The sequence below is a fragment of the Hibiscus syriacus genome, unplaced genomic scaffold (assembly GCF_006381635.1).
Source record: "Hibiscus syriacus cultivar Baekdansim isolate YM2019G1 unplaced genomic scaffold, ASM638163v2 tig00109987_pilon, whole genome shotgun sequence".
NCBI classification, from domain to species: Eukaryota; Viridiplantae; Streptophyta; class Magnoliopsida; order Malvales; family Malvaceae; genus Hibiscus; species Hibiscus syriacus.
This window is the reverse complement of record NW_024062550.1, coordinates 104,821-117,537: the sequence shown is the minus strand read 5'-3', so window position 1 is coordinate 117,537 and position 12,717 is coordinate 104,821. Positions and strand designations below refer to the sequence as shown.

Here is a 12,717-nt window from a genome sequence, read left to right as displayed (position 1 = left end):
AAGTGTAATAATTTGGATTTTGTTGACGTCGTAAGTCTGATTCTGAAATCCGTTTCGTCAAATTCGAACCCGGTAAGTTGGTTTTAACTGATTAATCACCCGATTCGACCCGTTTTTCGGAATTAAGTCCCGTTTTGATGAAATTTATATTGTTATGTATTTGAGGAATTATGGGAAGTTGAATTAAGGATCGAGGGCGTTCGAATGGAATTTTTATGGTCGATCAGTATTACACGAAAATCGAGGTAATACTTTACTACCTCTTTATGCTTTATGGAACATGTTGATAATGGATAAATACATGGACATATATATGATTGGTCTATCATGTCTGTTTGATTATGGATGGATTCGAACCGAATACAATTTAAGTGATAAATTAGTTAAGACTCTCTTGAATTACAAGTTCTGTGATTGAGTGATAAAGGAATTAGTCCTGACTATGTGAATTATAATTTATCTCTATAAAGGTACTTGGATGATGAAATTATGAGAATACTCCGTAGTGAAAAATTACGAAAATACCCTTATGTTGTAGGATAACAAGAATTATCCCTGGAAGTTGGTTAATAACTATGAAAGATATATTGATCCGATATAATTATAGATGTGCATAAGAAATAATGATTTTGTTTAGAAAATTTGGATAACTGGTTTTAACACCAAAAAGGGTTTGCGCAATATGCTAGAAGTTTGTTAAGGAATAATTTAAAGATCAGAGAATTTTCGGGAAAGCAATTGACCATAGGATCTTTAAATTATAATTATTTCGTTAAGAGCTAATATCGAAATTATCTGGTTAAGAAATTACAAAAATGCCTTGAGAGGTAAAATAATCCGAGTTGACCCTGAAGGAGAAAATACTTTGAGGATTTGTACTTAACTCGATTAAGTACGAATTTAATTGTTAAGATCTTGTCTTTGTGCAGAAAAATTCATGATATTCCGTTTGTAAAATCTGAGAAGACACTTGACCCGAAAATATCGGAGTTATAAGTAAATACCTGAAGAATGATTTATCAATGATGCTCTTTTGTGAGAATTGTTTGAAAGGATTGAAGTAAATGATAAGTTTAAATTTAATAATAAGATCGGATAGAAGGAAATGATTGTAATACAATGGATCTGTGAAATGACCAAAATACCCCTAGTATGGAAATGACCAAAATACCTCTAGTATGCAAATGACCAAGAATTTCACCAAGCTCAAGAATGATTGAATACCCTTGAGCTCTGAAATAAATGGAATAAAACTGAGCACCAAAATGACCAAAATACCCTTATGACCTATAATAAGTAAATGTCTTGGATTAATTAAGAAATCCAAATAAACATGGATGTTGTGCTACTAGTAAAAATTATGGAATGCAACTTAAGTGATCAACCAACGCTAGTGCTATATCATTACCTGAATGATATAGTTACCACTTGAATGTTTGTTCGTCTTCTCAAATTTGGAGGGATGATAATTCTGGAAGTACTTGGCTCAGCTAAACTCTTGAGCGCATACAGTACTAATAAGTGGGTATTCGTGAGACAAATCAACCACGAATACCAGAATGACTTTATTATATGACTAAATTGAACTGAAAGGAAGTACAACATGTATTTGAAATTCAAAAATGTCTGAATTATTCTGGAAAACTCTAAAGTAACCGAGATAGACTTGCTTACTAAATGAACTAAGTAACCTCAATGACTGAGGAGTAAATAGGTGATTTGAGGAGTTTGGAAACACTGTTGAACTTACATGATGAATTGTCATTATGGGTTATGAGCCATGGATCAAGTACGTCAGTATTTCCTGACATTGTTGAAACATGGAAATGAAATAAAGATCGTTGGAAGATTTATTCAGTGATGATTATGGGGATGATCTATGGATCTGCATTATGGTATTAAAGAGTGAATACACTGGAAGGATAATGAATTGACTTGTTGACATGCATCAGTTTGAGAGTTGTGTAACTCGAGTTGTTTGATAATATGATCGATAGTCGTAGATTGTAAATGACTTGAATCTTCGATTCTATATTTCATCTAAAATCACTTCGGTCATGTTTGGAAAAAAAAAACAAGTAACGCAGAAGGAAAAGATTCTGAATATCTCATTTGGTTCAATTGGGCTGAAATCCTATGAATTCAAAGTATATTCCTGAATACCCCTGATGTTTGGGTAATGGAATCACTTGCAGTAATATGAATTTAGAATTATTATGTATAAAGGTTCCTGAACGTTTTCCTAATGCACACGAAAATATAGTGGGATTCTAATGTATCAACCTTAAATGTCTGGCTAGATCGGTTAGTAATCGATTCTCCTCAATAGGACCTTATTCCTGGAATTCGATCAAATTTCATAAGTTTCATGTTATCCAAAATGATAACTACAATGGCCTCTGAAAATACTTGGATTCTCTAGTGTGTTCCCTACTTATTACTGAACTGTTTTATTGGTTTTAATATGCGGTACACCGAATTCATTGGTTATTGTTTTATGGATGCACCAATTTAATGTGACAATTTATGGTATATGGCTGCTATCTAATTTTTGTTTTGAAATGGTATATGATTACCATGTTTTTGGATTTATGGAATTTATGTCACGGTGCAATTGAATTTTGGAATTGAATTACGATGGAATAGCTCTGATCAAGCTAAATGGGCCTAATGTGACTCTTGAGGGCCCCAAGATGTTTCATTAGGTCGGCTTTCCTTTGCTGTGTGCTTAGGGTAAGCTATATGGACTTATTGACTTGGGCTTAAGGATACAAGCTTCATAGCCTATCCTTAAGTCGGCTTTCTTTTTTCTATGTGCATAAAGTAAGCTATATGGAAAATAATTTTGGGAACTACTGATGGTGTACCAGAAAAGGGTTTAAACTATGATTTTCAAAAGTTAAACTCTTTTACGAAATTGTGAGATTTACTGGACTATGATTTGTACCTATTATGATTTTATTATACTGTTGGAACACACTAGACATCCTATTCGATCTCCTGAAAATGTCATACTTTGAAAGGTTTCTTATGAACTGAGATTCATGGCTTCTACTCGATGAACTTCTAAGGGAACCCCAAATTATTCTGCAAGCTGGTATACGTATGATTCAATAAGGAAATTATATGGCTTTCCATTTATCTACATGTCATGTAGCATCATCTGGTAGTTCTGTATTACTGAGCTTTCCAAAGCTCACTCTATTACTCACCTTTTCAGGTTAAAACAATTGTACCAGTGTATCTATCGACTTCAGTAAGGGAGTTCTTCCGGCGTGGTTGCAGAGTATGGTACTTGTGATTAGGGGGCATGTAATTGTATTTTGATTTATATACGAGTTTGGAAATATGTTTTATTTTTAAATAGTGATAAATGATTTTATAAGTTTACATGTTCTGATAAAAAGTTTTAAAATTTCTGCTATTTTTACGGTGGGTCGCTCCGGTGGCCCTAATGTGACTTCCCGAATCGGATCGGGCTACCCGCATCGGTCTGAGGGGGTTACATTCTAGAAGAACGAATGGAGCAGCCACAAGTTTCTGCAATTCGAATTTGAATTAAACTCATGTTTTAGGATATTATTTTAAATATTATATTTTTATCTTATCTTTGTTTTAGGTATTTTTGTTTAAATAGTTTTAAGTATTTTAATTAGGATTTATTTTATTTATTTTAGGATTATCTTTACCTTGTTTTTAGGATTTTGAAGGCTATAAATAACCTCTCAGGGTAAGCCTAGAAATATATCTCTCAACAACTGAGAATTCACTCTTCTTCTTCTCTCTAGCTTTATAAAATTTTCTCTTTTATTTCCTTTCAAGTTTTCTATTTTTTTTATTTTATTTTAAAGTTTTGTTTTCAAATATGCTAAATATAAATTTGGTCATGCTTAGCTAATTTTCTTTTAAGCCGAAGGCTAAAGAGAAGGCTCAATTCCAGATGTGAGAATTGTAAGGCGCTTAAATTGCTTCAGATTTTTCTCTTTGTTTTCTGGGCTTAATTTCAAATCAAAACGATTTTTAAAATCAAAAGTCGGTGTTGGTCTGGATGTTGTTATGGTTAACGTGGGAGGAAGGATCGACTTATTGAAGTACATTAGACTTCCTGTGAACACACTTAGCAAAATTGTTTGCTAAGAGGAAATTGAGATCGGAATCAGTTATTGTTGAAACAACATAATCCGAGTCGGTAGCTTTTCGAACTTCAACATTTTAAGATCTACAATATTGTTGTTGCTTGGATCAACTCACAAACCGAAATTAAATAGTGTACTTGGATATTCAGTATACAAAGCATAGTCACAAGGATTTGTCATTGTAGACAGTAGCCGACGTGAATCTTGAAGTAAAGATCTATTTCGATGATCCGAGGAATTTAAGGCAAAGTTGAAGTCTGAGGTTGTTCTTACCATAAGTCTTCTTTATCTCAATTTATTTATTTATTTTATTTGTTTATTTAATTTTTTTATCTCATTATATTTCTTTAAACAATTAAAAAATCTTTATCATTATCTTATAATTATTATTTATTATTTATTATTTTATCATTATCTTCAGTTTAAAACAATTTATATTTAATTATTTATTTTATTCTTTTTTTATCTTTATATGAAATTCTATCTTCTTCTAAATCAAAAAGTCCACTAAATCAGAAACACCAGAGTCTCTGTGGATCGACCCTGCTTCTCTATACTACTCTCTCTTTTTACTTATTAAGAAGCCATAATTATTTTGATAGCAAAACGACACCTATTACCACCGCGGCGGTCGAAAAAAACAATCTACCTAAAAAATACTCCTCCCGACCTCCTATACACCATTTCGTAGCTTGATTGTACAACAAGGTACAAGTACCAAATCGACGTAGATCTACAAAGAAACGTTTGGGTTCTTATCTTTCCGGCGAGACTCTTCGCTTTCCCGATGACCTTTGGCTTCCCCCTACCGTGCTTCCCTCAGTGATATTCCGAAGCCGAATACTTGATATATATATATATATATATTAAGATTTTTTTTGTTATTTCGAATGCTTTGCTTTGCTTGCCTTGTTTGCTTTGTTGGCTTGATTGCTCTGTTGTCATTGATGTCCCTTCGTTGTGCCTCACCGGAGGCTTTTATAGCGCTCGGAAAAGGGAGGAAACCCCTTGAATCCGGTTGTTAAAATCCCAGTTTTGTTGGGATTTATTTGTATGCGCTCATGGTCGATCTTCTCGGTACGTTGTTGTTGGAAAAATAAGGGATGTTTTCCCCGTTGATAAGCACCGCGATTTACTCTGATTTTGTTGTTTGGCTTTGGTTTGGCGTCGGCGTGTTGTCCTCACGCGCTTGGTAGTGTGGCACCCTTGGTTAAACACAAAACCCTAGTTCTGTTGGGCTCACCGGGTCGGTTGGCTGGGTCAGGCCTACCTACCCGGTTGGGCTCCATACTGGGCCCCTTGGACTGTTGGACCCGGTTGAACTGTTGGACTTGGATTCTGCCTTTGATTTGGACCTGAAATGGTTAAATAGATAAATACAATAAATATATAATAAATAAATAATAATATATAATAAATATAATAATAAAAACTATATAATACTATATTTTAAAAAATAATATGTTTTCAAAAATTATATATTATATATGTTTCCAAAAAAAGAACCGTTTTAAAAAACTATATATATGTTTTTAAAATACGTTTTGAAAACTATATTATATACGTTTTCAAAAATCATTTTTAAAACTATGTATATTATACATTTAAAAAATGTGTTTTCAAAACTATATAATATATATTGTCAAAAAATAGTTTCAAAACCTTATTATATATTTTCAAAAATTAATTTTTTAAAAACTATATATTATATGCTTTCAAAAAACGTTTTCTAAAAACTATATATTATAGGTTTTCAAAAACTATTTTCAAAAACTACATTATATTATTATATATATACTAAATAAATATTGAACAAAAATAAGAGACTACACAAATCCAAGTGTTTCCTTTTTTTTATTTTTTAGTTATCAAGAATGAAAAAGCTAAGAACTACGTAGACCAAGGTTAACACAACCATTCGACCAAAACCCTCGTTCGTGCCTCCCAAAACATGTTTTCTTTCACGTAATGATTTCAAACTCTTAAAAGGAGTGGATAATTTTATTTTAACAAGTTATAAGGGCTAAACTACATATAACTTCATTTTTAAATCAAAGATTATTATATTAAATTTATTATCCTTAAAATCTTACAATAATAATTACAGTAGTATAAAGAAAACTAATAATTAATGTGTAAAAAGAAAATATACTTAAATATAATTCCTTGTTTCATCTCTGGATAAAGAGAGATGTGAATCTGCAGAGAAAAGGCATAAACTGGAGTCTTGTAGGAGAAGAGACCTTTGTTGTATATTTTAGAAAGAGAGACCAACCCATTCTCATTTTCATTCCCATTCCTGTCGTTTAAGCTCATAATTAAGGGAATACGATGCAGTCTCTAATACACACGTCCTTTGCCCTTTTACTTTTCATGCAAATGGACAAAAAAAAAAGCTATGCATATTAATTACATCTTTAAATCAAAGGGCAACAAAATTAAGGTAAATTAAATTAAATTATTTATCAAACCCTAATCATGTATTCACACCTACAAGTATTAACAGTGTATAAAACATGCATAATTATCTTTACGATTCACCTGTTTAAGTTAAAAATATATATAAAAAGTAATTTAAACAATATATTCGATTTGGTTTGTTTAAATTTTATTAAACTCAAATTTATTAAAAAATTAAATCGAATTAGGATTGAAAAATATGACTTGTTAATTTCACCAACTCAAAATTTTTTACTCTATTCAACCGGATACTCACTCTTAAATAAAATTATCCAAGTCTAAAAAATAAAAAATAACTTAATCTCTTTTCAAGATTATGGATAAGTCATCACATGAATTATTCATTGCCAGCTGAGGAATCATAACTTAGCTCATATAATGTGAATTATTCATCACCACCTGTGGAATCATATATCTTGAGTTCATCATGTGAATCATTCAACTTAAATATTTTTACATAAATTAAAAAAGTGCCTAACATATAACCCTAGGTTGCAACGGAAAATGTTGTTGTGTAGGGGAGGGAATCTTGTTACCTTCCTAACCAACTCATTAAAGTTAGTAGTAATAAAAGAAGATTCCCATGGGTTTTCTGCCATTAAGCCTTTTCCCTTAATTTAATTTAGAGTCGCGGAATTGGAATTTGGAACTCATATAAGAGATCCCTTCCTTAGAGTCAAATATATATTATATTCTTTTCTATATAATTAGGATATTTGCTTAATTCTCTCCCCTTTTTTTCTTCTTTACGGTTTCTGTCAATTTTATTGATCAATCTAATTTTTTTTATTTTGTTTAACCGACGGTGACACCAGTTTTGATGTTAGTTGTCGCCTGATGGTTATCTTTTTTTATTTCTTTTTAGTGTTTTTAATAAGAATAATAATATTTTGTGACATATTCTCTGTCTTTATAACACATTTATCTCTGTCTTTGTGGCACATTTTTCTATGCCTTTTGATAACTTACGTTTTTTGCCCTTTTTTCCGTTTATCTTTTTTTTTTCACAGAGTTGGATTTGATATCGCCACGACTGATCAAGATAGTACTTATTTGTTATCCTGTTGATCGTTCCTGCTTTGGAGGATACAAATTTTGCGCTCGTGGATCGTTTTCTCACGTCGCTTGACCCTAATTTGTGATTTGTAGGCGATCTTTCAGTAGATTCATCTCCTTTTGTGGTTCGTTTGCCGATGCAGTTAGATTTGTTCATATCTTTATTTTATTCGAGCATTGATTATGTTTTTTAACCTTTTTCTTTTATAGTTCTTGTGCGATCTAAGTGACTAATTTTTGTGTTAATAGTTATATGAAAATGTCCTAATTATAATTTAATTTAAGTTATTCGTAAATCCTCATTGTAATTTTAAATATTTTCTATTTTTAATAAAACTAGCGTATATCTTCTGAGTTCCTCGCACTCAGTTTTAGGACATTTTGCAGCGTTTGGAACCGTATATAAAGTAAGTTGTATTGCACTGGTACATGTGACACATGGTAACCCTAAATTCCTTTTGTGAAATATTTAATTCATCGTCGGTGAATAATTTTTATATTAATTATGTTTGATTATCTATTAAATTAGGAGAGGTATTAAACGATAATATAAATCTTCCTAAACAATCAAAAGGAACAATAATGAAAAGGAAAAAATAAAGGAAAAAAAGTTATAACAGTGATAAGAATAATATTCTATACTGGTGATTTTGAATTTCGTATAGGGACTAAGCACATGACCCTTTCTGCTGTTGCTGAATGTTGATTCCCTTCTATCTCTAAGCTTCTTTTCCCTTCTATCTCTAAGCTTCTTTTCCCTTCTATCTCTAAGCTTCTTTTAGCTTTTAATTGCCTTTGTTCTTTGCAAGGAGTTACCATCCCTCTGCTTTAACACACTGCTCTTAATTTAGCTTTAACTTTTTCTTCTCTAGAAACCCTACTTTATTCTCCATATCAACTCACCCTTAAAAGAGACGATTCTCCCCTTCAAAAATTGAATCCTCATCGTGTTCACAAACAACAGACCTTCCCTTTCTTTCTATTTGTTGGTTTTGTTTTTTGCATGCAGATAAGAAACATCCTTATTTGTTGCTGTTCTTATGGCATGAGTCATGACACCAACCCTTTTTGACAAAACAAAACAGATATCATAAGTTTCTTGTTTTTTTACGCATACATGGCATCAACTCCTTCTGAACTAACCCTTGACTGCAAACCCCACAGTCTCGATCAGCAGATTGATCGTAAACTGAATCTTGAAGATTTCCTTTCTTGTCTCGAGGAAGAACGACTTAAGATCGATGCTTTTAAGCGCGAGCTTCCCCTTTGTATGCAACTTCTCACCAATGGTACGTACCTATCAAGCATATTATATTTGCATTAGGGTTTATAAGCTTTTCACTGGTATATTATGTCCAGCTTTGGAGGCTTCAAGGCAGCAACTACAGGCATACAGCAGGAATCAAGGATCAAGACCAGTTCTTGAAAAATTCATGCCGCTCAAGAACTTAACCTCGGACAAGTCCCAAAACACGTCTGATCATAAAGCAAACTGGATGACAACCGCACAACTATGGAGCCAAGAAGGAAACCAGACGAAACCAGAATCATCGGTTACTGATATTGGTTTGAATGTTGGTCCCAATTTGGGATTAGATACCAAGCAGAGAATTGGAGGAGCTTTCCTTCCATTCTCCTCCAAAAACCGGAAATGTTCAGAGTCTCTCCCTGATTTAGCACTTGCTTCTCTCAATAAAAATATGGAAGATAGGAAATGCAATTCGGAGATTGAAAATGGGGTAGCCTGTCAACGGAGAGACAAAGTTGGAGCTGTGATTGAGCATCACAATGGAACCGGTAACAACACAGCTGATGGGCAAACAACAAATACTAACAATAATCAACCTCATAGAAAGGCTAGACGCTGCTGGTCGCCTGACTTGCATAGGAGATTTGTCAATGCTCTTCAGATGCTTGGTGGCTCTCAAGGTATCAATAATTATATATATATATATATATATATATAATTGCCTTTGTTTGATTTGTGGTTCATTTTCAAAATCTTTGGTTTTGATGATTATGGTTACAGTTGCCACACCAAAACAGATCAGGGAGTTAATGAAGGTTGATGGTTTGACCAATGATGAAGTGAAAAGCCATCTGCAGGTATCTCTTTCTCCAGTACTGTGTCATGCAAGAAGGAGTTTTTGTAAAAAAAACCTGACACGGTACCCGCTGATGTTATTAAAAATGTCGGTGCAAATCTTTTACTGCTCATAATGATTTTCTTAACCTTTTTATTTGGCAGAAATATAGGCTGCACACAAGGAGACCTAGCCCAAGTCCACAAGCAGTAGGAGCCCCAGCACCCCAACTTGTAGTCTTAGGTGGCATCTGGGTCCCCCAAGAGTTTTCCACAGCCGCTCATAGAGGTGGCACCTCCCTGTATGGAGCTCACCACCCAGCTCATTTCTGTGCATCACCTATGCCCCAAGAGTTTTACTCTGCTGGTGCAGCTGTAGGTGCAAGTGCAACCCCAGCTCTACCTCCAACCCAGCTGCACCACCAGCACTACCACACCCTCCACCACCAATTCCACAACATGTACAATGCCGCATCAAGGGCACGTAGCTCACTGGAGCCTGACATCAGGGAAGCTGGGGACCGGTCCGACAGCATTGAAGACGGAAAGTCGGAGAGCAGCAGCTGGAAAGGTGAGAGCGGTGGAGATCAGAGAAGAAGGTGAAGAATGCAATACAAGTGAGATGTCCTTAAATTCTAAAGACGGCTTTAGGGTTAGGGTTTAGATATTCCATGTAGCAGTGGATCATGTGCTATATATTGTTTTGAAAATAAAATCCAGGCTAAATATGAAGATGGAGGATAAAAAGGAAATAAAATAAAAGCGAGTGTGTGTTTTGTTCGAATTGGTTTCCCTCTTTCTCTGACTTCAATGTTTATTTGGAGAAAAGATTGAACATTGATTATATTTGTTTTTATGTGTCTTGTCGGAAAGTGACATGCGTTTTTGGAAAGCAAAGCCACCACAATCACTAACATAATCATTTATGCATCAACTATAAGGCTTTCGGGTTTACTTGATTCAAATCTCCATCGGTAATACAAGTGGAGCATTTAAATGTTTATTATCCAAAATAATCGACCCATTAACGGTTAAACGAATGTGTAATATATATTTTATCAAAAAAAAATGTGTAATATGTATATACCAGGCTTGCCTGGTATAGAAACCTGCAGGAAAATGGAAAGGATCCAATAAAACATCTTGCCTAAAGATATATAGATGACATATAATACATGATTAGCATTTGTCCATGGTTGCTAAAGTACATAGATGACATTATACTTGGGGAAATTACTAAAACTTTTTTGGGATAAATTCCCCCATGTATAAGGGTTTTGATCATTGCTTCGCATAATGAATAGCTAATTACTCATTCATCAAGCAGCCGGAGCATAGTCATAATCTCCATCATCACCATCACCGTTTCCTTGTATGCATGACGTTCCTGGACCAGGCTCAAAACCATCAGTATCTCCATCTGCAAGCTTCTTGTACCATGAGGCAACCTTGGAGACAGGAGTACAAAGAAATGAATATTGGGGCTGCTCACCTAATCAAACTGTTGCTTGTGTTGCTACTGAATCGATCAATATGAAACTCGAATTTATTCAAGGGATGGTGGATAACCTCTTTCTGCCACATGGCAAGCACAGGAAGAGTGTGGGAATTAGGACCAAAAGTGGTGTTACCTTGTGCAAGACCAAGTGCGGTGTGCGGATCATTGGCCAGCCACTTAGGATCACAGTTCAGCAATTCTCTCATTCAGATCTATATTCGATGACCTTTGATGTATCATAAAGCCATGTTATGGTTCATGTCTTCAGGCATGATGGTGGGGTAGTCGCAACTGGCAATACAGAATGGAATCATACATAGGCTGACTTAGTATCATATGAACAGTGACATTCATTTCTCTTCTTCTACAATTGGTCTAGGACTACCCAATTAATGGAGAAATTATTGGATAACGTTTCCCACCATATCAACAATGGTCCTTAACTAGTAATAATATGCCAAATAATAATTAGTTTACATTTCATTAAATTTTTTGCCAACTCATTATTTGTTTCCATTCCAATTCAACATTCCTCCTCCTTCAGTGTTCTTCTTCTTCGTGCCTCTTTCTTTTTGCCAATAAAATGTATCTTATCCTGCTCCAGCTCTGGTGTCCGAGCCAGCCCTTATACGCCGGATCCGTATCCTCCTTCAATTCAACAATGGTCGAGATGGATAATAACGAAGCTGTCAAGATTCTTTCTTCTCCTGTTCTGGCGTCCGAGCCATACCTTATACGCCGGATCCGTATTCCTTCAACGGCAGTGAAGCATCAGAGTTTCCTATTCTTATCGGAAGACCAATTGTGTGGCTGACGCTCTGGCGCACCTAGGCCAGAAGGCTCCTCCAAGCATTGCTGTGTTAGACCATCCACCCGCTGCGGTTCGCAGTCTTCTACAAATGGATATCAACAATTGGAGGAGAAGGTCTAACTGCTGTTAAACAGCTCCCTTCTGAGGTCGCAGTCTTCTCCAAATGGATATCAACAATTGGAGGAGAAGGTATAACTGCTGTTAAAAAGCTCCCTTTGTTACCAAATATATATATATATATATCTTATCAATTTTAATTCCCAATTTTTTTTTTCATTTAAAATCTTAATGAACACGGTTTGATAAAAAAATATTCTCATAATCTCTTACAAATGTAGTAAAAACTGCAAATGACAAAAATTCATATTCAATGATTTTTTTTTGATAAAAAGACCCACACAAATTATTAAATAATAAAGGAAAAACTAAACAAGTCTCAAACTAAACGTCTGAAAAAGAAAAATGCTAAACAGTTGTACAACAAAAAGGAAATAAATGAACAAACACCAAACTAAAGCCCTGGCCATCTGTCCTCTCAATTCTCAGCATAGAAACAATGAGCGCACAACAGTCGAGAGGACAAGAAGTAAAAAGAAGAAACGCGAGCCTTGTAACACCACCCTCGTATCGAGATCAGAGTTCAGGGAGGATTTACCCAACGATTTTCCACTGT

At 34.4% G+C, this 12,717-nt stretch overlaps 1 protein-coding gene and 1 long non-coding RNA gene across 5 annotated transcripts; one reads left to right on the top strand and one right to left on the bottom strand.

Moving 5' to 3' along the window:
- Nucleotides 1–5,355: 5,355 nt before the first annotated feature.
- Nucleotides 5,356–8,781, bottom strand: LOC120211818. Its single transcript, XR_005524639.1, has 3 exons — nucleotides 8,770–8,781; nucleotides 8,569–8,689; nucleotides 5,356–5,366 (listed from the first exon to the last, which is right to left on the bottom strand). It is a non-coding gene; the product is annotated as an uncharacterized LOC120211818 (long non-coding RNA).
- On the top strand, nucleotides 8,680–10,499 carry LOC120211817 (myb family transcription factor EFM-like). Of its 4 annotated transcripts, none has more exons than XM_039210285.1 (5): nucleotides 8,680–8,905; nucleotides 9,012–9,087; nucleotides 9,127–9,581; nucleotides 9,682–9,758; nucleotides 9,901–10,499. In XM_039210285.1, exons 1-5 carry the CDS (start codon nucleotides 8,770–8,772, stop codon nucleotides 10,336–10,338), a joined length of 1,182 nt encoding a protein of 393 aa, XP_039066216.1. In that variant the 5' UTR covers nucleotides 8,680–8,769; the 3' UTR covers nucleotides 10,339–10,499. The 4 variants fall into 4 exon arrangements, with proteins under 4 accessions (XP_039066216.1, XP_039066215.1, XP_039066214.1 ...); XM_039210284.1 differs by having other exon boundaries at nucleotides 8,680–8,941; nucleotides 9,901–10,497; XM_039210283.1 differs by having other exon boundaries at nucleotides 9,012–9,581.
- Nucleotides 10,500–12,717: the final 2,218 nt, after the last annotated feature.

Bases quoted from the DNA above. Each gene is read 5' to 3' on its own strand.
- LOC120211817 (XM_039210282.1), top strand. From the start codon at position 8,770: ATGGCATCAACTCCTTCTGAACTAACCCTTGACTGCAAACCCCACAGT. The intron at 8,942-9,011 runs GTACGTACCTAT...TATTATGTCCAG, and splicing joins TATGCAACTTCTCACCAATG to CTTTGGAGGCTTCAAGGCAG. The intron at 9,759-9,900 runs GTATCTCTTTCT...TTTATTTGGCAG, and splicing joins AAGTGAAAAGCCATCTGCAG to AAATATAGGCTGCACACAAG.